This window comes from Melanotaenia boesemani, chromosome 15, assembly GCF_017639745.1.
Source record: "Melanotaenia boesemani isolate fMelBoe1 chromosome 15, fMelBoe1.pri, whole genome shotgun sequence".
Lineage (NCBI taxonomy): Eukaryota > Metazoa > Chordata > Actinopteri > Atheriniformes > Melanotaeniidae > Melanotaenia > Melanotaenia boesemani.
In genome coordinates this window covers 16,273,798-16,300,740 of record NC_055696.1, presented here as the reverse complement: position 1 = coordinate 16,300,740, position 26,943 = coordinate 16,273,798, and the positions used below count along the sequence as shown (strand labels likewise).

At 38.1% G+C, this 26,943-nt stretch overlaps 2 protein-coding genes across 3 annotated transcripts in view; one reads left to right on the top strand and one right to left on the bottom strand.

Annotated features, from left to right (window-relative positions):
* The window catches only part of gabra6b (gamma-aminobutyric acid type A receptor subunit alpha6b), a 38,344-nt gene extending 26,136 nt beyond the window's left edge, over positions 1-12,208 (top strand). For both annotated transcript variants that reach the window (XM_042007704.1, XM_042007703.1), the window contains exon 10: positions 11,438-12,208. In XM_042007704.1, coding sequence (XP_041863638.1) covers positions 11,438-11,450 — 13 coding nt within the window. In that variant the 3' untranslated portion in view covers positions 11,451-12,208. The remainder of the gene's footprint in view (positions 1-11,437) is intronic.
* Positions 12,209-22,050: 9,842 nt separating this feature from the next.
* On the bottom strand, positions 22,051-24,388 carry LOC121654624 (piggyBac transposable element-derived protein 4-like). Its single transcript, XM_042008840.1, has one exon. The coding sequence runs from the start codon at positions 24,386-24,388 to the stop codon at positions 22,679-22,681; it is 1,710 nt and encodes a 569-aa protein (XP_041864774.1). The 3' UTR covers positions 22,051-22,678.
* Positions 24,389-26,943: the final 2,555 nt, after the last annotated feature.

The window sequence follows — 26,943 nt, the reverse complement described above, 5'->3', positions numbered from 1 at the left end:
TTCAGAGTGATGTCTGTTACCAGATGAAATAGCACTGCAGAGTTTTGATGACATGAAGAGATGTATGTTGCTCTCTTACATCACCTCTGCAGATTCTGCGAGGTATGACACTTTGACAGAATGCTGAGGGTTATGCTAGTTAAGGGAGAAACTTCAGTTTATGAAGTGCGTGTGTGTGTGTGCATGTGCAATCAGGTTTGAGTTTTATTTGCCCCAACCTTGTGCTCTGAACAGAAGCCTGCTTGTGCATCACTACTTCTGACTCCAAGGCATTTCAGCTGTGTGGGTTAATTTCCTTTCATTCCTTGCTTTGCTCCTCCTCTAAAAACAGAAAAAGTCCCAAAGGCAAAAGTCGAGACAAGTCAGCAAACATGACAGCGTTGGCAGGCATCGGGATAGCTCTGTGTGACTAACCCCCTTTGTGACACTCTCTTAATTGTTTCTATTAATTGATTAGGACTGCAAGCTTGCCAGCAAATCCTGACAAAGTACTTAAAGGAGAGTAGCAGAGTGATAGTGTTTCAGCCGACAGTATCATCAGCAGTTAGAAATAAGGAAATAACACGTCATTTAGTATGCATGTCTATTTCTATAAGAATCAAATCAAATCAAATCAAATTTTATTTATAAAGCGCTTTTCATGCAAAGGCAACACAAAGTGCTTTACATAGTAGAAATGAATGCATATTAAAATGAAAAAAAAGAAAATCACAGAACAAAAACAATAAGCCCTTTACACACCCAGTTATGTGACAGATTAAACTCCTCCCACCCCCCCGCCCCCCCCTTCAACCATCCACACACACACACACACACACACACACACACACACACACACACACACACACACACACACAAACTCTTAATATCTGTCTTTGGCTTGGCGCTGCTGTGAGGAAACGGCATTTTTGGGGACCCATTTACACCAGGAGCCAGTCAAGCCATGTTTGCAGAGGGCAGACCAAGCAGGCTTGACTCCCAGAGTTTAGGATCCCCATAAAGAAACACTGGAGTTAAAAATGTTAAAAATGTTAAAACAGTTAAAACAACGATAAAATAGGGAAACAGTTAAGAAGCTATAATAAAATATAATAAAATAAAATAGATAAATGAGACAGATAAGATAAGATGAGATAAATAACAGAAAATGAATAAAGTCAAATCAAAAGGCTAAACTAAAAAGGAAGGTCTTGAGCCTCTTCTTAAAAACATCAACAGTCTCTGCAGCCCTGAGGCTCTCTGGCAGGCTGTTCCACAGTTGAGGACCAAAATGATGAAACGAGGCCTCACCGTGTGTTTTAGATCTAACTTTGGGAATAGTTAAAAGGCCGGTACCAGAGGACCTCAGGGTCCGCGAGGGCTCATAATTTGAAAACAAGTCAGATAAATAAGAAGGCCCAAGACCATTACGACATTTATAAACAAGTAAGAGAACCTTAAAATCAATCCTGAAGCGCACGGGGAGCCAATGCAGCGATTTTAAAACCGGTGTAATGTGTTCCCGCCCCCCGATCCTCGTCAGAACTCGTGCTGCCGAGTTTTGCAGTAACTGTAAACTAGAAATAGACTTTTTGGGAAGACCAGAGAGCAGGGCATTACAATAATCTAGCCTGCTGGAAATAAAAGCATGCATTAGCACCTCCGTGCTGGCAAGAGAGAGAAATGGGCGAACTCTGGCGATGTTTTTAAGATGATAAAAGCCTGTCTTTGTGACATTTCTGATGTGTGAAATAAAATTCAGCTCAGAGTCGAAAAGGACACCCAGATTTCTCACACACTGAGAGGGTTTGAAGTTTTTCAGTCTGCAGGAAATTATCTCTCTCTTGTCTTCAGGACCGATGACTAAAACCTCAGTTTTGTCCTGGTTGAGCTGCAAGAAATTCACTGCCATCCATGACTTTATGTCTAGAATACAGTTTAAAAGGGTGTTAACTGGCTCTAGGTCATCAGGAGACACGGCGATGTAAAGCTGTGTATCATCAGCATAGCTGTGAAAGTCAATGCCGTGTCTCCTGATGACGTCCCCAAGTGGCAACATGTAAAGATTAAAAAGTATTGGGCCTAAAATTGAGCCTTGGGGAACCCCACATTTTATGTCATAGATTCCTGAAGAGCATGTATCCATACTCACCAAGAACTTTCGATCAGCCAGATAGGAGTAAAACCAGTTAAGAACAGTACCTGAGAGGCCCACCAGACTTCTCAGTCTGTCTAATAAAATCTGGTGGTCCACTGTATCAAAAGCAGCACTAAGATCAAGTAGCACCAGGACATTAAGTTTTTGAGAGTCCAAATTACGTCTAAGGTCACTGACAATCTTTAAAAGGGCCGTCTCGGTACTGTGGTTTGTCCTAAAACCAGACTGATACTTTTCTAAAATGTTGTGTTTGTTTAAAAACCCATGTAATTGAGTATAAACAACCTTTTCTATAATTTTACTTAAAAATGGTAGATTGGATACAGGTCTGTAGTTGTCAAGGATGTTGCAGTCTAAATTACTCTTCTTCAGAAGAGGCCGCACCACAGCTGTTTTACAGGCAGATGGGAAGACACCTGTCTGAAGAGAGCAGTTTACAATATTTAAAAGCTCAGACTCGAAGAAACCATAAAATGTTTTTAAAAGAGATGTGGGAATGGGGTCTAAAAGGCAGGTTGTTGGGTTTAGCTGGGAGAAAACTCGACCAAGCATCTCTGCATCAACCAGGACAAAACTCTCCAGTGTTTCTTTGGCTAAAAACAATGCTTCAGATCTGTTAAAACTAAAATTTTGTTGTGATACAAGACTGGATCTAATAGCATTGATTTTACTTCCGAAGTGACATGCAAAGTTCTCACATGCGTTGGCTGATGGCGACATGGTGGACTTGTTACCCCCAATATTTATTAAAAGGTCGATGGTTTTAAAAAGGAATTGGGGGTTGTTTTTGTTATCTGTAATTAGGTTTGAGAAGTAGTGTGTTCTTGCCTCTTTAACAGTTTTATTGTAATTTTTGAGTTGTTCACGCAAGATTTCATAATGTATTGTGAGTTTGGTTTTTCTCCATTTTCTTTCAGCTCTCCTGCAGCCTTTTTTCAATTTTCTAATTTCTTCATTTCTCCATGGATTTTTTTATTGTGTTTTTAATGTTTTTGTTTTAAGTGGAGCTACTGAGTCAATGGCAGATGCCAGTCTTTTGTTAAAATTATCTACAGTAAAATCACATGATGCAGATAAAATCTGAGCAGGAGTTCGATTTAAAATGTCAATAAAATTTGCAGCCACTTCAGAATTAATATACCGTTTCCTCACAGTTCTCACCGGGGCCTGCCGCTTGCTAAAACTGGTGATGTTAAAAAATACACAGTAGTGGTCTGACACAGCCAGGTCAACAACAGAGGACACACCAGTGGACAGGCCGTAGGTTATGACCAAGTCCAGGGTGTGTCCCCTGTTGTGTGTACACTGTGTGACGTACTGCTTAAAATCCATATTATTTAAAAGGTTTAAAAATTCACTGGTATGGGGATTACCACTATTGTCGATGTGTAGGTTAAAATCACCAGTTATTAAAATCTTGTTGTATTTGATATGTATGGTAGATAAGAACTCAGAAAATTCTTGAATAAAACCAGAGGGAGGATTTGGTGGTCTATAAACTGTTATAGCTAAAATAGGCGGATTGCTAAAAACAAAGGAATGATGCTCAAATGAAGAATAGTTTGTCAGTATTATTGGTTGTGCGGATAATGACCGTTGAGCAATTGAAGCTGTTCCACCACCCCTCTTACCTCCCCTGATAGAAAATAAAAAATTAAAATTTGGTGGGGAAGCCTCGGTGAGAATAACTGATGCATCAGCGCCAAGCCAAGTTTCTGTCAAAAAGAGACAGTCAATGTTATTATCTAAAATCAGATCATTAATAATAAAAGATTTATTTGATAATGATCTTACATTTAAAAGAGCCATTCTAAAAGTTGTAGGTAAGTCCAATTTTGGGGTTGTTGATGATGGATCTAATACAGAAGTTGTTTGTATATGACGGAGACATCTGTCAGAGCTACGAAAATGTAAATGGGAATGTTGATAATTTCTACTGGTGATGTGTACTGGAATATGATGGGTAACAGAGACGGTGTTAACTGGAAAGGATGTGTTCTGACCGGATTGTCAGTCTGAAAGAGCTTTGCAGGATTGAAGGGTGAGATTAATGTTCAGAGCAAGGAGTTGAGAACCTGCATAGTTGAGGTGAAGGCCCTCTGATTGGAAGAGGTACGGTCTATTGAGAAAGGTGGTGAAATTATCAATGTATGGGATATTAATGGAGTGACAGTAATGTTTTAACCAGATGTGGAGTTGACGAATTCGGCTGAACTTAATGTCTCCAAAACGTGGTGAGGGTAGTGGTCCAGAAATGATGCACTGTGTATTTAGCTGTTGGATGTTGTGGATGAGGTTGATAAAATCTGCCTTCAAAGTTTCTGACTGTTGGAACTTGAGATCGTTTGTACCTGCATGTATTACCAGAGTTGAGGCTGTGGGATGTTTATGAGTCAGTTGGTGGGCAGAGTTGAAGATGTCATTGACTGTTGCACCTGAGTGGGAGGATGTGTGGCACCTGTTCATGCGGATGTTTCGAACGATGGAGTCACCAAGGACGAGCACGCGAGGACCAGCTCCAGCCGGCAGCCTCACAGGATCCACGGCACCAGCAGCCAACATGGGAGCCTCTGCGGCGGCAGCCAAAGGAGGAGAGACCACGGCGGTATCAGAGGCAGCAGACGGCGGAGACGAAGCTCCTTCCCTGGCAGGGTGTTTCCGGGCGGGGCTGCGGCGAGACGCGACGTTTTCCTTTACCGCGGCTCTAAGGAGCTGTCGCCGCTTTGTGGAGGATGAGCCCCGGGATGACCGCCGGGAACCGGGCGCCTTGGTCTGCGCAGAGCCGGTGGCTGGTGCAGTGTTGGTCGGCTCCGGACCGACAGCGCAGCTGGATATCATCCCTTCGTCAGGAGGCGGTGCCGACAGGACCTCGAAGCGGTTTGATAAAACCAGGGCGGATGTTTTCTTGGTGCGGCATGTTACCTCGGACCAGAGTGGCGATCTTTTAGGTGTGGAGCTGGATGAAGGCCGGGGAGAGGTAACGAGATCCCATGGCACGGTGTCCTGAAATGCCGATTTCAGCGAGGCTATGCACAGTGACTGCTGGTGGGCCACATCCAGCAGAGAGTTAAGTATTTCACTCTTGGACCTCAGCTCTTCTGATAGCTTCCGGATATCTTCCCTCAGGTTAGTGATCAGTTTGTCTTTTGGTTCCAAGCAGTTATCCGGAAGGGTAGCCATCTCAAACCGATAGCTAGCAGTGGCTGGGGCTTGTTGACAGCAGCGTTCCCACGCTGTCAGTCGGCGGCTGACAGTAAAAAGCGAGGAACTCGCTGGTTAAAATTAAAAACAATCCTTCTCCACCGTAAAAAGGGAGCTAAACGTTCGACTGGTAAAAAGTTAAAACGATATAAAAAACCGTTAAAACCGTTAAAACCAGATAAAATCCTCAGTCAGCGGCATTAGTAGCGGTGCCCGGATGTGTCAGCATTCCACATCCGTTTGCTCCAGTGTTGGTCTTCAACAGTGCACATGGCTAAAACACAAGTTACAGAAAGAACTTAAAATGAAATAATCTATGGCATAAACAGTGCTACAGAGCTTCAAACTGTGAATCTCACTGGTTTTAATAGCAACCAGTGCAATAAACAAGCATAACCACAAGCTGTCACTCAGCTAGCTTGTAATCATATCATGTTAACTGTCAGGATTTTTAACATAAATAGATAACCAAACGCCATCGTCTTCACACTCCTAACTTTCTTAATATTATCCACTTGCTGAAAATATGATTTGACTTGTTGACTTGTTGATTATCTTGATTAATTTTCTTGAGCATCTATTGTATTTGAAACTCTGGGTTTATTCTTTCAGGAACATTTAAATCATGTTAAAGTGCTAAAGCTATAAGACTTTATCAGGGAGTGTGACAAGATATTATAGTTCTCCCCAGAATGCCGAGGTTGTTGACTGGCCTGTCATCTCTGGAGCTTGGCAGTTAGCTGCTACGATGACTTTGAGCTGTAACTGTAGATGGGCCATGACTTATCTCAAGTTTCACAAGTTTGCCAGGTACAGAGAAAAATTATTCTTTGTTCTTAAAGGCACATTCATAGTTGATGTTATAAACAACACAGTGTTAAAAATCTGATTTTTATTCTGTGCTTGTTATCAGATGTGCATCTGTTAACAACCGAAGACCTAGGTATTGAGCTAACAGGCCTATCATTTAAGATGATTAATCTTTGCTTAACTTTTGATGTAATAATGGCCCTTTAATGTATTGAAAAATTATATAGCAGCACATTTTGCTTTAAACTGCATACGCACATATTTCACACACCATTTCAGAGAAAGAAGGAGCAGGCATTTAAGGCAGATTAATACTATAGAATGAAAAGTCCTCGATCCTTTCTGTAACAATGCCAGCGTCCATCAAAACATGTTTTTCCATCTCACACTTAGATAATTCAATAGAAAAAAACAGAAAGAGCATTTAACTTTAAAGACAGAAAAAAGATACGTAAAGATGATAAAATAGATTCCAATAAAACAAGAAACTTAATTGTAGAATCAGTTAAAAAAAGCAGAACGGACAGCAGCTGTTAGCTAACTTATTTCACAGCAAACTTGTTAAGTCCGAGCACATATGGAATAGATGTATGCAGCCTATTTAATTTTAGGAACACAGAGAAAATTGATTATATATTGATTATGAGTTCTACCTATTTATGGGCAAAACTGGAGAAAAGAGATGAGAACATGAGAAGAGGAGGAGATAGAATCTAACATGCCAATAAAATGCTACTGTTTGACTAACATTAGCTTACTTGTTTATTTTTAACAACAATTATGACTCTTGATCATATACTCCTTTTAGTACATTAAATTTGAGTGGCTTGGGATGAAAGTTATTTTACGTGTTTCTTTTTATTTAGACTTTTAAAATTTCCATGTTAGAAAGCACTTTGTGTTAAATTTAGTTCTATATGAAAATAAAGACTGACTAGCTGCATTTCCATTACAGTGTTTCGCAAAATAAAAGCGATATTTCTAAAGTGCAATTGTGATTTGCAGGCGTTTCCATTAAATGGAATTTAGCACATTGGCCTTTATAATCGTAAAATCTCGTCTCACAAGACTCCACTTTCAGGAGGATGGAAATTAATAATTCTTTGTAAAACTCTTGCATTTTATTGTTGATTGCTATCAGGGATGACAGTTATATTTTTTTATTTGTTTGTAAAAAGACTTCTGTCTCCTCCTGCTGCTACTCATACTGCACCATCTTCATTTGAAATGAACTGGTCACGTGACCCCCTACGTCACGTCCAGAGACGTGTATTATGTGACAAAAGTGTTTCCATTTCACTTTTGCAATACACTTCTGTATATACATCTGAAAAGTCATCTAATGAGAGCATAAAAACTTTTCAGTAATATTTAAGATATTTGTAGGTGTTTCTAATATTATTTTTTTATTGTGATATTTAGATTTTGCAAAATTCTAGGGATAATGGAAACGAACCTAGAGATGGCTAAATCCTGGATACGTGAAGAAGAGTCTTCATCAGATAAAACACAGAGTGAAGTTTATCACAATGATTGAATTGGTGAATTAAAAAAAAATATATATACTTCTACAATGTAGCATATGGCCATCAGTGTCATGGCTTTATTTCATATTTGTATTTTGCGCATGCTACCAACAATAAAAAATAATGTTAATAAATGTTTACCTAGAATTCAAGTTGTTCTCACTGACTTTGGTTTCAGATTGTAAAAGTCATTCTATGCATCTTACATATTAACAGTTCTGCAAATTTTGATGTTTTTTATCTTATCTTTTAATTTTATTTATTTATTTATTTTTTTAACTCTTAGGTGATTTAAAATTATGTGGATGCAAATATCCTAACACCACCCTTGGAGTCAACCATTAAATCTTACTTACAGTGTGTGGTGTGCTGTACAGTTTTTTATTTTTAATCAGTGGAAACAATGCTGCAAAAGAGCAACATGGTGGTGTGGCAGCTAGCTCTCGGCCTCACAGCAAGAAGGTTACTGGTTTTGTGTGGTGTTTGCGTGTTCTTCCTGTGTGTATGTGTGGGTACTTTCCAGGTACTCCGGCTTCCTCCCACCATCCAAAAACATGCATGCCAGGTTAACTGGTCACTCTAAATTCTCCCTAGGAGTGAGTGAGAATGGTTGTTTGTCTCTTTCTATGTTGGTCCTGCAGGGTGTACCCTGCCTCTCACCTGCTAAAATGTTGAGTTAGTCCCAGCTTCTCCGCGAACCGTAATGAACAAAGCGGGACAGATAATGAATGAATGAGGGAAACAATGCGTCATCCAGATGTGTGAAAAGACCTGTTAATTATATGTTTGAGCCTTTGGTGCATGACAAGAATTCTGTTTAAAATTTGGAAATTTGAATCAGACTTAGATCAAGAGTGATGCACGTCTGAATATTTGGTAAAAGAAATAAATAAATTGCTACCACACTAACCGAGTGTGAGTAGAGCTGCTGTAAACAACAGCTTTGGTGAAAATTAAGCCATAACTAATTAGGATTGTGAAATTTAGCCCATTGCTCAGACAGTTCATTTCCTCAGTTAACACTACATTTTCTTGCTATTTTCATGCAGCACCGACTGCACTAGTGCCCCCTTGGAACTAAGTTAGATCCACCTTAATCCAAGTATTAGCTAGCAGTACCTTTCAGTTAAGGGAAATAAATGTACAGCTTCAATATTCCTACATGAAAGCAGATAGTACTGCATGAAAGGGACCCCTTTTTGGGTTTGTATCTTTGCTTTATAATAGAATTCTCTCCTTTAAAGATGAGCTGGACCAGAAGCAAAGATTTCTGTTTGTGTGAGTGCTTGTTCAGGTAGATTTCTGTGTGTACTTCAGGGAGGATACAGGCATACAAGTGTGTAAATGTGCTATGGCAGCAGTGCCTGCTGACTGCAGGCTATTTTAATGAATAGCACCATTCAGGGTGCAACATAAAGGGAACAAATTTGTTGAAAATGCTTCCTTCCATGAGGGGCTCCAGCTGGTTAACTGACTGGTTGCGGACTGGCTGGCAGGCTGATTTGTGTATGTGTGGTAACAGCAGACAATAAGCCTTACTCCTCTTTATTGGCCATCAGATTGCTTCAAAGGCTTGAAAAACAACTTCCCTGTTGCTGGTCATAAATCAAAACCAATAAATGCTGTTTCCAACTCAATTCCTACTTTTGACTGCAGGGCCTTAGCCATAACTTTGGTGTAATGATCATTCAATTACAGGCCACTCAGACAGGGGGCAAAGAAAACCGATAGTAACAGCGATCCACTATCTATCATGTTTCTCTCCTGGGCCTCATGGGAATTGCTACAACTGTTGTTGTCATCTAGTTTGTCTGTGCTTGCATGAATGCATTTCTCACAGATCTACCTGCATTGCATGGATCTTTGTATCCACACTAATGCAGAGACAAACAGATATTTACAAAGCCTTACAGAACAAATGGTTGTAACAAAAATAAATAAATAAAATAGTTCTCCATCTACAATATACTCTTCAAAAATACCAGTCTGTCCTGTCTAATACCCCTTGTACTAAATTGCTCTATCAATTATTTACTTTATGTGAGTTTCACTCTGTTTAACAAACTCTGTCCTGTCAGTGACCCCTCTACCTGACATCTCTCTCTCTCTTTCTCTCTCTCTCTCTCTACCACTGCCTGAACTCAGTCCCCTGTTTGATAAGATGGGACAGCTCAACAGGCTAAGCAAAGTGATGTCTCTGCCTCATCTTCTCTGCATTAATCATCATCCAGCTAGGCCACAGCAAAGAAAAATCTTGAACTGTAACAACGTCTCTCACATCTATCCTCTTTATAGATAATCTTGGTCACTGTGTTTCTTGAGCAAATACAATTACCATAGGAAACCTTGTATAAAGACAAATGTTGCCATTACTAAAAGGTCACAAATATAGTTTCTTTAAAATAATGAGTTTGTTTTCAGCTGCATGACACCTGAGAACTTATTTTATATTTCCGGAAATTTTCATGCCCAACTGGATACAATTGTTGCAATACACAGACATAAAAACAACAAAACACTAAATTATTACTACTAAACAACAACAAACAATGTTTTCTAGGGTGATCTGGGATGCCCTGTAAAACATAAATGCAACCAGAATGTTATCGATTAATTAAAAATGTCCAAAGACAGTTAATAAAACATTGCAGGATTTTTTCTGATGTTCCTTGAGCATACTCAATTTTAATTAAATTGCAGCATCCCATTTCAAAAACTCTGGATTGACAAGGCAAGTTTACCACTTTGTTGCATCATCTCATTTACAGTAAGGGTGCTCCAAACAAAGAGATTTTTTGAAAAGAAAATTTTAGCTGGTAAGGTTTTTAAAAGGCATAGTGAGATTCAATTCAGCTGTTTTTTTTTTTTGGTTTTTTTATATACATTACCATATCTTTTTCTTGTGGTCACAAGTACCATAAATAGTTGCATTAATGGTATTTGAAATTCTTTATTTAAACCCAGCAAATAAGTGTTGGCCTCCGTAAGTTAATCACTATGACAATATTGCTTACTTTTGACACCATAGGCTACATCCAGAAAATTAGCATAATGCAAATCATGTGCTTATTTAGCTGAAATGTCAAGATGTCATAACACTGTTAAAAATATGTGCACTTACTGTGAATATTTTCTTACCACATTAATTCATCCAAGCAAACATGCTTTTGCATTCTCTAACTAAAATATTAAGACATTTTCTTACTTATTCCACTTAATCCCAAAGATTCCCTGAGCATGTTTGCAACACAACACATATATCCTTATGTTCCTCAAAATTTGCCTACCTCTCTTCGTAAACATGCAGGAAGTTTGCAGTTTTTGCCACCAGCCATGTAAGCTTTCTGACTGAAAATGGCTTTCAGGGCTGTCAAAAATGTCTCTTGTTTTAACACATCGGGCTGAGGAGGTGGAGGTGTGAACTACCTGGCTGAAGTTCCCGCAAGAGTTTCATAAAGTCTTTTTGGTCACTGGCAGCCAAAGACAGAATAAAATCAGATTTCATATTCAGCCTGGATCATATGCAAGTCTTTACAGCAAGAGTGAGCCAGAGGAAGCAGTTACATCATACCCATGTGTGTTTGTTCCTGTGTGCAGGCAGATGTGGACGAATATGAAATGGAGTAGGTGTGCATGTGTAGGAGTCTGTATGCATATAGCAATATGTTTGAATATGATGAAATCTAAAATTCATTTATTTTTGACACAGAGAGAGCTATTTATTTGAACTGATTCAACCTCTCTTTTTTTGTGTGTCTTGCAGGGATACCATCTAAGCCCAGCATTTGTCTTCCATACTGTATATTTACAAATTAAAATAGACGACAGACGCTTGCCAAGCACTCTTTTATGCTGCCTCAGTGCATTGTATTTCTTTTTAAGTAGTCCCATGGAAAGTGAGTGTTTTGAGAGCAGATGTACCAGCTCCAATTGCCAACTTGACCAGCGATCTCAAAGCCATGTGGGCCTCCAGCTCTGGAACCATTTCAAACAGCTACCACCCTCATGTATTTATTTCATTTCCCCAAAGTTAGGGGGAAAAAGTTACGTTAGGACTTTTATCTGTGTATTTTGAATCCTTTGCCTAGCTGATGGGATGAGACTTAACACAACCTAGGCTGCAGAGCCAGAAATAGATCCACAGCATAGAGCGACTTTGTTGTATGTATTTAGTTATTTATTTATTTTTGTCTGTGCAATGTGCATGCATTTCCAGAAAAATGAGTGATTTTGCATGTGTGTTTGAAGTGACACATAGCATTCCCTGATACTTAGAACATACTTGAGGGGAAGAGTGTACTCTGTGTCTTGACTGGATCCATTGTGACTGGCTGACTTGCAGGAATGTTCTCAGTGCCAGCTCTTTCCACTTTTCTTTCTTTTTTTTCCCCTACAGTACACTATTTTTTTGGTTTATGGGCTTAATTTCCCTCTGCTGATGGAGTACAGAGGATGTGAAGACAAATCTTCAAACGGTTTCCACAGATACTGAAGTTTGGTAGAACACTCATTCTCACATGCAAATGCAGATAAAGAAACATGAATATACAAATATGAAGAGAAAGTAACGGTAAAACATGCCACTCAGTTATACTTAATGTTTTTCAGATTTTTATGATGGTTGGATTATATGACCTAGATTTCCTTTAAACAAAAAGCCCCTTAAGCCCCTATCTAACACACACTCTTTTCTAGGAATCTGACAGCAACTGATCATGTTTTCTTCATGTCTGAACGAGCACACAGGTGCATTTTGTGAAAAAAAAAAAGAAAAGAAAATAGCAGTAAACTTACCCAGTTGGTTTTACTAACACTAACAGATAGGTAGAGACAAAAAGGGATGGCTTAATTCTGTACATAATATGATCTACTTTCAGGGGGGAAAGTTCAGATCATGCAAATAAATGAATAAACAACAGTGCTGCATAAACTTTACTATATTACCGTTTTCACCACACTTATTATGCACACCCCTGAACTTCACAATGAATTATTAATATTTTTTATTTTTAAGATTTTAGCATTTTCTCCTTAACAGTGGAAAGAGAAAATGCGCTCAAGTTGAATTAAATGAAATCAATTAATCTTATTCAAATGATTCAGTCTAGACTAATTAAACCCTCTTTTAATATGTGCTATTCACTGTGGATGTGTCAGGTTTGCTCTTGGGCAAAACATATACTTGCTTTTTGCATGTATGTTTGGAGCATCATTTGTGCAAATCCTCAACATTTGCAAGCTGCATGTAAGGGACAATGTAAGGGCAAATTTGACTGGAGGCCACAGGGTCAACAGTAGTAAAAATGATGAAAAGTTTCAAAGACAAAACAACATGTTTGTTATTAGGGGTTTTTCATAACATGTATGATACCACTGCTGTTGTTTTTCTCTTTTAAACTAAATTTAATACTCACCTGTTGCATTGCCACCATGTTTATTGTTTTGTTGACACACTACACTTTTGGCAACTCTGTCTGTCTGTGTTCTCCAATGGGCCCCCTAGTGGGATCCTCCAGTAACAAGTGTAGTGCATAAGCAAGTATGTGAGCGATTATGCTCACAATGGAGACGGTTTCATACACAAACACAAACTTTAAAAGCAAGTAGATCCTCGGCCTAATGGAGCCTGAGATGCCGATGTTGATAGCTGTCCATTGAAAACAACATTAGGTTCAGTTTCTCGCCTCTGAAGAGACTAAGACCTGAAAAGAGACCTGCAGCACCCCAATGTGGCAGGACTACTCAATTTGATCCAGGTCCACAGTCCTGCAGGTTTTCAATGTATCTCTGCTCCAACACACCTGACTGAAATTAAATAGATCCAATACGCCATGAAATTCTGCACTATTACTCATTAATTTAGAAACAAATGCTCTTTGCATTTCTTTTTGTGTTGATTCTATTTATTGTAGCAAAATTTAATTGAAATGACAGGATTTGAGCACTGGTTACCAAGTATTTCATGAGATGATAGTCAGTGCTTATGGTATTCATTAAAACAGAAGCAAAAATAGAAATTCAATCTATTACCATCAATTTAGCGAAATACCAACACATCTTCATTTATAATCCACTTGTGTGGATTTGCGTATGATTATGCACTGTTTCCAATTAAATGGAGAGGATAACATGTTCAAGCAATGTGGTGTCTATAAATACTCTGGTGTGTTTACTTCCTTGTGTCATCCATCATCCACAAGGATCCTCTCATTAAAGGTGTCTCTTATGAACAGAGGCACCTTTCAAAATGATAAATCTGAACAAAGCACAAATAAGGTCTAGTATTGTAGTAGTCTTGTACGTATGTTTTCAGGGACTGATTGATATCTGCTTCTGATGAAAATCCAGGCACAAACTTTGTAGAAAAACAAATATTTACTTTTGATAAAAACTGCATTTTGAACAGGTTTTGAAGTCCATTTTGAGTTGGCCATAAATAGGTAATATGGATGTCATTTAATGTTTCCTTAAAAAACTGAAGTAAATGAATGTCTGTAATTATTTGTATTTTTTATGAGAGCGTTGCTTGATTTGTGAACGAGCATGGTAAGCTCAGTTCAACTGTACTGACACATTCATTTGATAATGCATGAGTAAAAATGTAAGGCAGAAAAAAAAAGCAATACAATTATGAATTTATTAAGCTTTCATTACCATGCTACTAACCAGCAACTGAAGGAAATCAAGACTCGATATTTCTTCAATGCTTAGATTACATTCTTTGCCAAGGAATACAAATATTGGCTTTCTACAATATCTCTGTATGGCAGTTGCACCTTGACCAAGATAAGGTAAGAATTAGGCTGCTTTAAGACCTTAAGAAAGCTCATGCTTGATAAAAAAAAAAAAACAAAACAAAACAAAAAAAAAAAAAAAAAACTCAAAATAAATAGTAGATATCTGTCATAGCCTAAAAGTCTGATGTGTAAGATCGATGCGTACGAATTGTGCTTCAGATCTTTGCTTCGGTGACAATGAAATGAAATATAACTACAGCCTTGTGCAAAAGACGTATTTGTCATAAGGCCTGTTGTTGCATTTATTATTGTCTTTGATGTGTTAATCAGAATCCTAAAGAAACAGCTGTGAGCCTGTATGAACCCCTGCTTGTATGTCTGTTTCCTCCATCTTTCTCTTCTCCACACGTCACCCTCCTCCACTCTGTCTTGGCCAAACGGGCTGAAGAGATGAAGCTATTTCGCCCCTTATTTTCCTGTATGTCAGGCTGTTTTGTGGGAAAGTCCGACTGTCAGGGAAATTCACACTTCTAGAGGATTGCCGGCTAAACCCCAACAGAGTCTGGGAGCATGGATGACCTTCCACTTCGAACGGTGACTGTATTTCTCAGCATGGTAAACTTCAGTCAAACAGTCAAACAGAAATAAACAGCAGTGAGGGTGTGTGTATGTTTGTGCTCATAGATGTGTGCACTCTTTCTAAATGACTGAACTTGTTTGCGTTTATCAGTGAAGCGAGAGATCAGCCCTCAGACCTCAGCCTAGCGGTTCAGCTCCATATCACCACTGCAAGAGCAACCCGTGCATGAGCTTTTTTTTATGCTTTTAAGGGTTCCTGAATGTAAAAAGTTGTGATGTCCCTAGAAAATCTAAATTATTAGTATTATGGCGACTGTGGCCATTTCAATTGGGCTTTGCTGATTCTCTGATTTAGCCATGTTAATCCATTTTTGCATTTCTATGCTGTCATCTGCCTAAATATAGCCAATGAATGCTCAACATCTATATTTTATGTACATATTTTGTGAATATCAGTAAGTATTTCTGTAGATTTGTATTTCTGCTGTAATGTGTGACCCTGCTTAATGATCAGCTACACTTAAAAAAACATAACATTTTTACTGGTTTAAATGACAGACAGTAGCTTTTGGATTTCTCTAGTTTAACATCACAATTGTTCCATGAACATATTGCACACTTGATTATTTTTTTTTTTTTTTTGTCACGAGGGAGGCCTGTGTTAATTGCAACAGAAATCAACATATGCAAATTCTGATTAACAAGCTCTGTATGACATTAGTTTTACCACAGTACTGTATTGTATGATTCATATATTTTTCATTTTATATAAAAATACCATTGCATAATGAGGAATACTGCTGAAACTCTTCTGATTGTGGGATTTTGAGAATGAAATCCTTATTGTAAGACTGTCAAGATGCAACCTCTGTAGCTATTCACAGCAGGGTTATTTTGTTACCATCATTGCCACAGTTTTCATTGTTTATGTGAGACAGTCATCCAAATAGATGCCTATATATATTTTTTTCTGCAATGTCAAGAAGATCACGTTATTAAAAATGAACTGGTTTAACTTGTCACAGTTTTTTTTTCTCTTTAATAATGATAGATTCTGACTTCACATATAAATCTCACTGTACTCTAAATGTGCCTCCTCTACCACTGCCACCGACCATAGTAATGATCTGATATGAGAGGTTATGAGAGAATGCTAAAATTATGGTTTAGTGGGTGACTCATACGTTTACATAATTCACTGTCAGTATGCTTTATTCTGTGAGTGGCTTACCTTCCAATAAACTGCAGCTTTTAACATTTGAGAATTATTATGCATATATATATATATATATATATATATATATATATATATATATATTATGCATGCATATACTCCCAAAGGAAAGCTTCTAACCCTTAGTTTCTTTTCATATGTGTAAAGAAGTAGAAACTCCAGCTCCATTACACCCTCCTCGCTTTCAGTCTGAACTGCACTACAAAGTAGCTGTTAAGCAGGAAAAATAAAATGATCAGGGGGTAAGAAAGTGAATTTCATTAACTTTCTGTTCAGTTCAGATACAAACATGCGCTTCCAGACCTATTTTAGTCTGGGTCAACGTAACCAATCACAAAAGGGTAGAGTGCCATCTATTGGTGTATAACCTGAATCCTCTCTCCTCTCTATACCCACCTATTTACTAACTCTCCCTCACCCCAGTCGACACAGCAGCGCACAACTCCTACACACTGACTCACCATATGTTTTTACACATGCATGGAGAAAATCAGTTTATGCAACAAACACTGTAACAGGCTCACAAAAATCAACATGCAGAAAAATCTTGGCATGTTTATATGTGGGGGTGAACAAAGACGCTAACACATGCACAAATGTGTGCACTATCACGGAACACATTTTCATACAAATACTATAAATTGAGAAAAACAACTTAGCAGCAATCGTGAACAAGTTATATTCACACATAATTTCAAATGGGCAATCAAAGCTTTATGATACACATCAGTAATGTTTAATCATTTTCTAAACCAATCCCTACTGAAATTGTAGAACATTTAATATTTAGGTTTTAAATCTTTGCGAGTAGAATTATTCTATATGAAAAATGTTACTAAATGTATTTATTATTGATTTCTTTAATTTACAGCCTTTTGCTCCTTATTTTATCAAAATATTATAGTTGGAATTTGAATTTATCCAGTTATCAAGGCTTTAAAGAACTGCTTAAGTTTAAAGGTGCAATGTATAAAATGTATTGTGTAAGAAGCATCAGCTAATTTATGCATACAATTCAAAAGAAATTTAAATCACATTCAAATTATACTCTATATTTGTTTTGGCACTTTTGGGATTGATGTCATTTAATAGCCATAGAGACGACCTCAAGAGAATTAATGATCAACACGATTTAACTCCTGAGCATATGATACATGTGTTATTTACAGTGCAAAATGTAGAAGCTTTAAAATAAAGGCTAAACATTTTTTTCATGTTCTAGAATTAGCAAATTACTTAAGATTAGAGGTAAATAACATAAATACATAGGTATTTTTAGATTTAAAGACATACATAGACATACATATAATTTGCAATCACCTTAAAGGTGCCCTATTAAAAAAACAAACAGAAAACAAACAAAAAATAAACAAAAAACAAAACAAAACAAAACAAAAAAACCCATACTGACATATATGTATACATTGCAAAAATTTAAATGACAAGATTTAGCAGCTGCATATGGTTTGATTTGGTTAACATACTCATGCAGCTAATTTGACTTCTTCTAAATGAAAACAACTAGCAAGTTAGACAGCCACCTTCTGGTGACACTGTGCAGCTTAAGTTATTCGCTTCAAACCAGCGAGCAGAAAGTCACTTGAGTCACATTTCTTTTTGATTGCTTTTTGAACTAGCACCTCAAATCTGTTCTGGTGGCAAAAGTAGGCCTAAGTAATATCCCATCATTAGGAATAAAGAATTATAATGTTGACATACGTATGTTAGTTGTTAGTTTTTAGACTTTTTAAAAAAATACAAGCTACTTAGCATGCTAACTTTAGTAGATATCTGCAACATGATACACAGACGCTTTAATATAACTGTTTTTCAATTATATTAAGGTATTATATTTAGGCATACACTTTTTAAGTATACCATCATGAAGTGTATTTGAATAAATCTTAAATTTTTCATGAGGCATTTTTCAAGATATATATATTAAGCCATGGAAGTTACTTGCTCTAACAAACTAAGTTTAGAACACACCTAAAGTTCCCACATCATTAAAAATGATTATATAACAGTAGACCGTTACGTAAAATGGGGTTTGTTAGCGCTAACTTTGTTTTCCTTAGGCTCAAAATTATGAAGAGAGGCAGATGTGCATATATACTTCAATTCTTCCTGTGAAATTGTTTGGCTTCTATATTTAAGGTAATGTGAACTTTGGAAAGATCCACTTTTAGAGATGGTGTAGGTGGATGGAAAGGCATCTTAATCTGCTGACCTTTTACTGTTGAGAAAATTGTTAATAAATACACTCCTATACACACAAATGCACATGCAAATAAGCACATGATCCCCCTACACAGACATGCTTGCAGCAATGTGTGTGAGCGAAGTTGGGTAAAAACGTCGGTGTGTTTCAATGCTTTTCACTGTGAATGATTTCCACAGCACTGTCAGCAGGCACCATATTAACCACATCAGATTCACTCAAATGCCAGCCTGTGACATGCAGTCTGATTCATCAACTTTCCACACTGTCAACCCAGAGAGAAGATAGACAAAATGAGGCAGGGAATAAGGAATGAAGAGAGAAAGCAGAGCACAGAGGAAAGTGACTTAAACCATGCAAAGATGGAGAGGAGAGAGGAAAGTCAGAAGTAAACTGGTAAGCAGAAAGAAACAACCAGTGGGGATGAGATACAGTATAATAAACAGAAGGAGGGGGCATTATTTGATTCAGAAGAATGATCAATGGATAACAGAGGTACAGTAAACAAGCATAACTCCAGCTTTCTCTTGTTGGACATGGCAAGCTGGTTCTTAAGGAGAAACGACAGCACAATCCAGCCAATAATCCTGGAACGATGAGTGTCACACAGATAGGAAACAGTCTCAGGCTCTTTCGATCTCTCACTCTATGGCAGAGCCTTGGACACACTAGCAGCAGTGTTTTGTGTGTATGTGCCAGCTGAATCTCATTTCATTTTGTTCCATCCCCTTTTCCCCTGAAGGATGTAATGTGGTGTCATGCACAAAGATCTCCAATTCCATTTGCTGCCTAGTGGCAGTACAGTACATGAAACAATGCTTAGGAGGTGTCACTTGATGTAGAGTCTCTAGAATAGAACTATCACCACATGTATCACATTTCAGCTGTTGAATATATGGAAATTTATAGGCCTCTAGTGCCTTTCAGGGCTCAGTTTGAGTAAGGCTTTTGTGGGCTTTAACTCAACTCAAGTAGAAAATTATCAGTTTTAAGTGATATGACAATGTGTAATATGCCATTATGCAAAATGTAAAATAGGTCCGAAGAGGCACAAAGCAGCTCGAGTGACTTTTTGCAATTTGTTTCAAAGTAATTTTAAACATGGAGAAAAATACTTTTTAGAATGATGATGGAAAAAAATATCCTATTTTAACTGATCTTTGATAAGTGTAAAAAAAAAAGGAATTCTCCTCAATGTGATTACGATGATGATAGAGACAGGAATTAAGAGTAAAATTACAGTAATGAAAGAACAGAACTTGGAATTGGGTAATTAAAAGTGGGCACATCTCCTCAGCTATGACCCCAAATTTATTGACGTGCATTATCATGGTAAAGACCAAAGGAGAAATAAGCCAGATAGTCTAGAATTGTGTGTCTTTATTATTGTTACTGCTATTATCGTTAGCGTTTTCAGAAAGCTTTTTTAACTTTCTGATTTTATTGATTTATTGACTGGAATGCAACCCTAGAATTTTATCATCTTTCATATTGTTGGTTGACTTAACCTCTCTTTTTCAGACCTTAGCAGCAGAGGTTGATGAAAACTGTTTCCATAAATGATTTGAAATGATAGAGTTAAGCATGCATTGACTTTTAAGTAATTTCTCATATGATTTTGCTTTTGAACTGTTACCCTATTGAACAGTTTGTCAGCTCATCACTCACCATCTCACTTGACCCACTACAGTTTGTGTACCAGTCAAACAATCAATAGATGAAGCCATCACGCACATTCTGCCAAGTGCCATCTCTCATTTGGACCAGAGAGGAGGAAACTATGTATGCAAGCACTTTTGTGGATTACTCTTTGGCCTTCAACACTATTATCCCCCACTCAAGACTAAGCTCAGGGACCTGGGACTACACTCTTCCATCTGCAATAGGGTCCAAGACTTCCAGATAGGTGAGATTCTGGTGGTAAGAGTGGGGAACATGTCATCCTCCTGAATTAACCTCAGCATTGTAGCCCCTCAGGGCTATTTCCTCAGCCCACTGCTATACCCCCTGTACACAAGTGACTGTGTGGTCATCAGCAGGTCCAACATGCTGGTAAAGTTTGCTGACAACACAGTGACTGTAGGCCTGATTAACAATAATAAGAGGCCCTGCAGAGGAGAACCTGGTTTTGTGGTGTTAGGCCAACAAACTCTCCCTTGAGTGTTATAAAAACAAAGACGTGCCTGCTGTGTCACATTCATAATTGTATCCATAAGCACATTACAGAACTTATCTGTCTATTTATTATTACACTACTACTTTGTACTTACATCCCTACTATGCAAAATGTTACACTATTGTTGGCTCTTGTTGCTGTTGTTTTCTGTATGTAAATTATTTGTTGTTACTCTGCACAAAGGTGAGAGGGCACAGAGAAAAAAAGCGTTTGGCTGCCATTGTTTTGACACTGCGTATATGTGACAAAAAAAGAAACTTAACTTCAACAGTAACCAATATCTTTAACCACTTCTGAATCTAAGTCATTAACAAAAGAAATAACAAAAATGAACACCGATCTACATTAAACTTAAGTGACTCTCCTGTGTAATTGAACTTAGTCTGCTACATCATGGTAGGGTAAATGCACAGACCTGTTTCATTTCATGGAAATATATTTCCTGGTTAATTTGATGAGGAACACACTGTTCTGATTAGACTGGGACACAGGGGCAAGTAAAAATAACCACAGAATCAGTGACAAATGACCTCCTTTGATACACTCTAGTGCTTTACACACTCTTAGAATAAAGATACAGTCAAGCAGGGCCGTAGCCAGGCTTTTAGAAATACCAAGGTCCACCACCCATTATGGCCCACACATCTCAAGAGACCATAATGACGCACAAACCACTTCCTTTCTCTCATGTCCTTTTCCATCTCTAATATAATAAGAGTATAAATTGACCAGACAAAAGCGGACCTTTTTAAAAAGTCTTGAGTTCTTGCTTCTCTTGGATTATGTGACAAGTGTTACTCAGCTCTGGAATCTCTTTGCTGTCACTATCGGGTGAGACGCAATAGAACCAGACAGGAAGTTGAGACTCCAGTGTTCGTTTTTCAAAGTGACCATTATTTGTAGAGCAGTGTCACATTTACTGAGAGCAATTTCACACTCTTATTATGGTCTGTAAATGTGCGCAAATAGAGACTTTATGTTTATATGGATCCATAAATACAAGATCATTTATATTTGTTACATCAGAAAAAAACAAAAAAAACAAAAAAAAAACACATAATTCTGAAGGCATATTAGCTTTTATCTTGCCGTGAATGGCGCACCATGATTATTTATGTAGTGGAAACCCTGAACACATTCAGCTTCATAATAGTATAAAAACATACCTGGGAGTTATAGGCTAAGTTAATATACCTAGCCAGCAGCTCCAACAAGCAAGTTACTAGTAAGCAAATTTACCAAGGTCCCGATATAATTCCAAATCACTGAATTCTTCATTGTCGGTGTTGTTTCTGACGAGCTCCACCAACTGCTGCTCGATTACCGTTTTCGGCTGCGTATTTTACTACCTGCAGTTTGTAATCTGCAGAACAGGATTTTCTTCTTGGGGGCATTTTGTTTGTGTTTAGTCTTTTGCAGCCATCTTAACCCTTGTAATGTGTTCGAAAGCTGCACACATTTTTAGTGTTGGCGGGTCAAATTTGACCCATGATTTAAGTCAGGCCAAAATACTCAAAAACAATAGCAAATGATAAATATTGTTTTTTAACTTCATTAGTGATTTAGTTTGTATTTATATCTATGTAAACACTGTTTTAAATCTCATTTTGGTACCATATAACTTTCATTGTTCTAAATATTGCTAATTTTCAATTAATATAAAACTGTTTAAAATAATTTATTACATTTCCTATGGTGAAGACCATGGGGCAATCTAACTATCTGAGTCTAATAGACTATTATTGGAAAATGCCTAATAATAATTTCTTGTTTTTTCTCCTTTTATTTAACATTATCAACTATAGTGACATTTGTGGTGTTGCGGGTCAAAACTGACCCGTATAGATTTACATTAGGAAAAAATGTTAGAAGTCATTTCTTATTAATAAAACTAACTTTATTTCACTCAGAACAGTTATGCAATCAGAACATAGAGCTATCAATTGAACACTGAAAAACAATATGGTTTGTATGTGTGAGCCTGTGTGTGAACCTGTGTGTAAACCTGCGTGTAAACATGTGCCTAAATGTGGCCAACTGTGTTCCAAGTGTATTGTTTACATGCATGAATCACAATATGTGATGGTTTTTGTGTGCTCCTTGCAGATGTGTTTCTTGCATTTGTGGCAAGTTGTGCTTGTTTTTCTGTCCTTGTTGGAGGGACAGGACTGGCATCTCTTTCTCTTCGTCCCCCTAGTGTCCTCTGACTGGTTCCCTGTGCAGGATGCTGGTGAGGGTGCAGCCTGAAGCTCTCTCACCAAACTGGCAGAGGTTTGGGTTCTGGGAAGATGCTGCCGTCTTTCAATGTGGGGATTTACCAGAGACCTCCCCAGTTCCTCCAGGAAAAGCCTTCTCTTGAAGGGTTTTCCAGCATTCCATCCAGGATTTATTTCTGTCCACACCACAAACGCATTGTATGCAGAGACATTCAGTATATTGAATAGGACAGCCATTGGCCATCGTTTTGTCTTTCGCTTACATGTGTAGGTGCCAGTGACCTTGTCAAGATTGTCAACTCCTCCTTTGTTTTTGTTATAATCCAGGATTATTTCTGGTTTTTTGTCCTCCCTACTGCTCACAGCAGCATCCTTGTGGAAGGTGGACATCACAATGACATTTTTGTTTTTTTTGGGACAGTATGACACGACTGTGGTTCTCCCCAAGAATGCAAACTTGGAGGAGAGAGGGGCCCTGTCCTTTGTTCCAAGAAGTGCAAGAGGAAGCTCAGGTTTGTTTTTCCTGACTGTTCCCACCATGGTCAGCTTCTTCTTCAGCAGTTCTTGGCCAAGGTCATATGATGTGAAGAAGTTATCACATGTTATGTTATGGCCCTGAAGACCCTTTGTCATTTCCAGGACCACCCGTTTGCCCTGTTTCTTCTCTGGGACTCCACTGGCAGGTTTTCCAGTGTATATTTGCATGTTCCATGCATAGCTGTTTCTTGCATCACATACTACCCAGATTTTTATGCCATATTTTCCAGGCTTGTTCGGCATATACTGCCTGAAGGGACAGCGGCCTCTGAAAGGAACTAACCTCTCATCCACAGTAACTTCTGGCCCTGGATTGTACATGAGTGGCAATTGCTCCACCCACTTGTCCCAAACATCCCGAATTGGAGCAAGTTTGTCATTCACACGTCGAGCAGCTCTTGTTTCCCTACTATCAAAGCGAATTACTCTTGACAGCACATGAAAGGTCTGAAGTGACATGGTAGCACGAAAAATAGAGCGGCCTGACTCACCATCCCATAAGCTGGCAGTAGCTTCATTGCAGGATCGGTACACCCCAGCAAGGAGCAGCAGTCCCAAGTAAGCATCCAGCTGTACTTTGTCAATATCCATCCAACTTTTTCCAAACACTCTTCTTCCTTCCATATTTGTCATCTCAAGCAAGATCTTCTCAAGAGATGGTGGTATGAATAACTCAAATGTTGTTTTGATGTCATGTGCATGTGATACAGCAAATCTAGTTGGTCCTGGAGTCCTTTTGATAATGTTCTCTGTTGGTGCTCTGCTGTGGGTGTCATAGGGGCTTGATGACCATGCCATGTCACCTCTTTTGGACTTGAAGACTTCGCTTTCAGCATCTGAGACAGCCGGGTCCTCCTCTCCAACAGATTCATCCTCTTGTTCGGGATCATATTGAAGATTATCCTCTTCCTCCGACACATCCTCCTCAGTTTCGCTAAGTTCTATGTCCTCAATATTGCTCTGGTGACTGAAGATATAATCGATCACTTCATCAACAGTGAATCTCTTGCTCATGTTGACTGATTCTGCTGCAGACTAAAACTAACGTGTCACTTAAACTCCTTTTATAGATGGAGAAGTTTATTTTTAAAATTCAAATGTATCAATATTCTGTGAGACAGTAAGGGGGGGGGGGGCAGTGCGTGTGTATCAACATTCTGCAGGAAAGTTTGAGTGTCAATGGCAGAGGGACAGGATAAGGTGTGTGCGTGTGTGAGGGTGTGTGTGTGTGTGTACGTGCACACGTGCTTGTATGTGAATGCTAGTTTCTGTGTCTGTGTAATTGGGCAAACTGTATTTGATCGAAAGAGCAACCCATGGCTTTTAGTTTGCATGCAACAGCCAGTATTCTCTGTCGGGTCAAATTTTAACCCAGAACACCACAAATGTCACTTTTTTGGAAGTGGACCTTTAGAATTGACCAATTTAAAAAAAATGTCTTTTGTTATGTTAGGATAATAGTTTCTGAGGATATCATGAGATCTTGTTCCAATAAAAAAAATTAAATGGTACTTCTTGCATATCTAAACTTGAAAACGGGTCAAAATTGACCCGAACACAATATAAGGGTAGTTGATGTTTTAGTTCATTTTATTCAGTGCTACAGGAGCAGAAAATATGGGCAGGGAAGCAGGCAGGCAGGCAGGCAGGATCTCTGATTAGAGCAGAACAAAAAGAGTGAGTTAGGCAGGCAAAAGACAAGGCGGTCAAGAATATTGAAATGGCCGAGAGCTTTTACCACTGGGTAACTCAACAATCTGGCGATGACTTGAAGGCTGAGCAGGACTTAAATACTCGCTGCTTGATTGCAGAGTGAGGAGTAGGTGAAGATCCAGTTGCTCAAACAGGCACGCCCACCAATGCCACAGTAGGTGGTAATGTTTGCTCCTTGGTTCATGTCAATCAGCTCGGATTAACATTTAAAAACAAGACATGTTAAACATACTGACGTGCCCAGCAATGGTTAATTTGACATACCTACAGCAGAGTTGTTTTCTACCTTGTTTCTGACCAGATGACAAAGAACTGTTTAGCTGAAGCTTTTGCTCTCTGTCTGACTATGCATCAATATTTTAAACAGTTATTATCTAGTATTATTTTTAACACAATGGTCCATTTATATTAGTGTGATATGTATTCTTTTGACAAAACAAGACACTAAAAAAAGGAAACAGAACATTGTGATGTTTTTTGGTGACACAGCTCCACTTATTAGAAAGAGAAGTGAAGTGTGAAGATGGTGTTTTAAGTTGAAATTAACAACACCAAAATGTTATTTCTGTTGACTAATTAAACTCTAACCAGTGTAACACTGATTGTTGAGCTGCTTCCACCATAGGCACATTTCACACAACCACACTTTGCACCCAAATACGAGTTGTCAAATGGTATACTGTTGTTAGAAAACTCTCTATGTGGACTTTCAGTGATGTTATTGATGAATAACTGCCACTGATTTAACAGATTGATGAAGTCTATAATATTGCAAATGTCATTAGAAAGGGCTGAAGAGAAGGAATTGTTGCTGCCTATCAATGTGGGAAGGATTCTGAGGTCATATCCAAACAATTTGCAGTCCATTTTAAAGAAAAAATAAGATTATTTACAAGGGGAAAACATTCGAGAGAGCTGCCAATCTTCCCAGGATGGATGCCAAGGAAGTTAAACCCAAGGTCTGACCATTATTGCTGAAGGAAAGAAGAAGAAAAAAAAACAAAACAAAAAAACACAAAAGCTTTATGTCAGACCTTGCCGGCCTAAGTTTGCATGGTAAGTTAGAATAAGCATAAAAAGTATGTCTTGCTTTGAAAGGTTGCCAGATGAAAACCTCTGCTTAAAGCGCCATGGCAACCCTTGGCAACTTAGTAGCACAGATTAGGAAAGCTGGATCTGGTAAAAAAAAGAAAAAGAAAACATGAGCTCTGTTACAATGTCTTTTTGATAGAGAGACATAAAGTTAAAACATTTGAACATAGTGCATAGCACACACCATACCATGTGTACCATCTGTACTTCAGTGGAGATGACTTGGTTTATTTTGCAGACACAAAACCTGGGCACCTTGCAGTCACTGAGTCAAACACAAACTCTTCTGTATTCCAAAGTATTGTGGAGTAAAATATCAGTATATCCAACAGCTAAAGCTTGGCTAAAGTTTGATAACAACTGCAGGACAATAATCCTAAACATAGCAGTGATTCTATAACTGAATGACTGAAAGACGTAAGAATAAGATGTTGCAATGGCCCAGTCAAACTAAGGGCTGGAGCGGTGGAATCCTTAAGAGAGCTGTTTATAAATCATTGTCTGCAACCCCAATTTTCCAAAGCAACGTAATAAAAAAAGACCATAATTCAGAAAACAATTACTTACTAGGCAGAGGAGCAGCTTTAGTGAGCATTTCATTCTAAAATCAAAAAGAGTTTTCAGTCCTTTGAAAATTATGCATATATTTTATTTTGCACTATATTATTCAAATCCATTTGGCCAAATCCACTGTAAAAATTAGCATTTCTATAATACTAGAACAATCTAAAATCTACACAATATATCTTGTTACATGCATTTAG

Excerpts from the sequence above, each read along its gene's own strand:
- LOC121654624 (XM_042008840.1), bottom strand. The coding sequence starts at position 24,388 with ATGAGCAAGAGATTCACTGTTGATGAAGTGATCGATTATATCTTCAGT.